A 396-nucleotide genomic window follows, 5' to 3' on the forward strand; every position below is an offset into this window, starting at 1 on the left:
AGATCACGAATAAAGAAGAAGAAAAAACAACATAAATAAACATTAATAATTACGATATGCAAGGCAACCAACCAAACCGCCATACTCACTGAAACACGGCAAGACCAGAGTGTCATTCCATCCCCAGTTGCCATTTAAATTCTTCACGCACTGGATGGCACCGCTGGCTCTCCTCCGGCCCCCCTCCACCCCCTCCCTCCGCAGGCCCTCCGTGCAGCGAAAAGTCACCATGATGCCTGGAGCTCGACTGAGGGGCACGCTGACGATTGTGTATGGCAGGTCGCGATGCGTAAAGTTCGATGATGGGCAGGCGTATTCTGGTGGGAGGGGGGTGGGGGGTGAGGGCGGGTTAATGATGGGGGGGGGGGGGGTAAAGAGGTGTGTCAGGGGGTTTAT

General features: G+C 54.3%; 1 protein-coding gene across 1 annotated transcript in view; it reads right to left on the bottom strand.

Moving 5' to 3' along the window:
• The window catches only part of LOC119587571, a 4,085-nt gene that overhangs the window by 2,304 nt on the left and 1,385 nt on the right, over positions 1–396 (bottom strand). Inside the window, exon 2 of the mRNA XM_037936283.1 lies at positions 90–317. Within this exon, the coding sequence (XP_037792211.1) occupies positions 90–231 (142 nt within the window). The 5' untranslated portion in view covers positions 232–317. The remainder of the gene's footprint in view (positions 1–89; positions 318–396) is intronic.

The sequence above is a fragment of the Penaeus monodon genome, chromosome 22 (assembly GCF_015228065.2).
Source record: "Penaeus monodon isolate SGIC_2016 chromosome 22, NSTDA_Pmon_1, whole genome shotgun sequence".
NCBI classification, from domain to species: Eukaryota; Metazoa; Arthropoda; class Malacostraca; order Decapoda; family Penaeidae; genus Penaeus; species Penaeus monodon.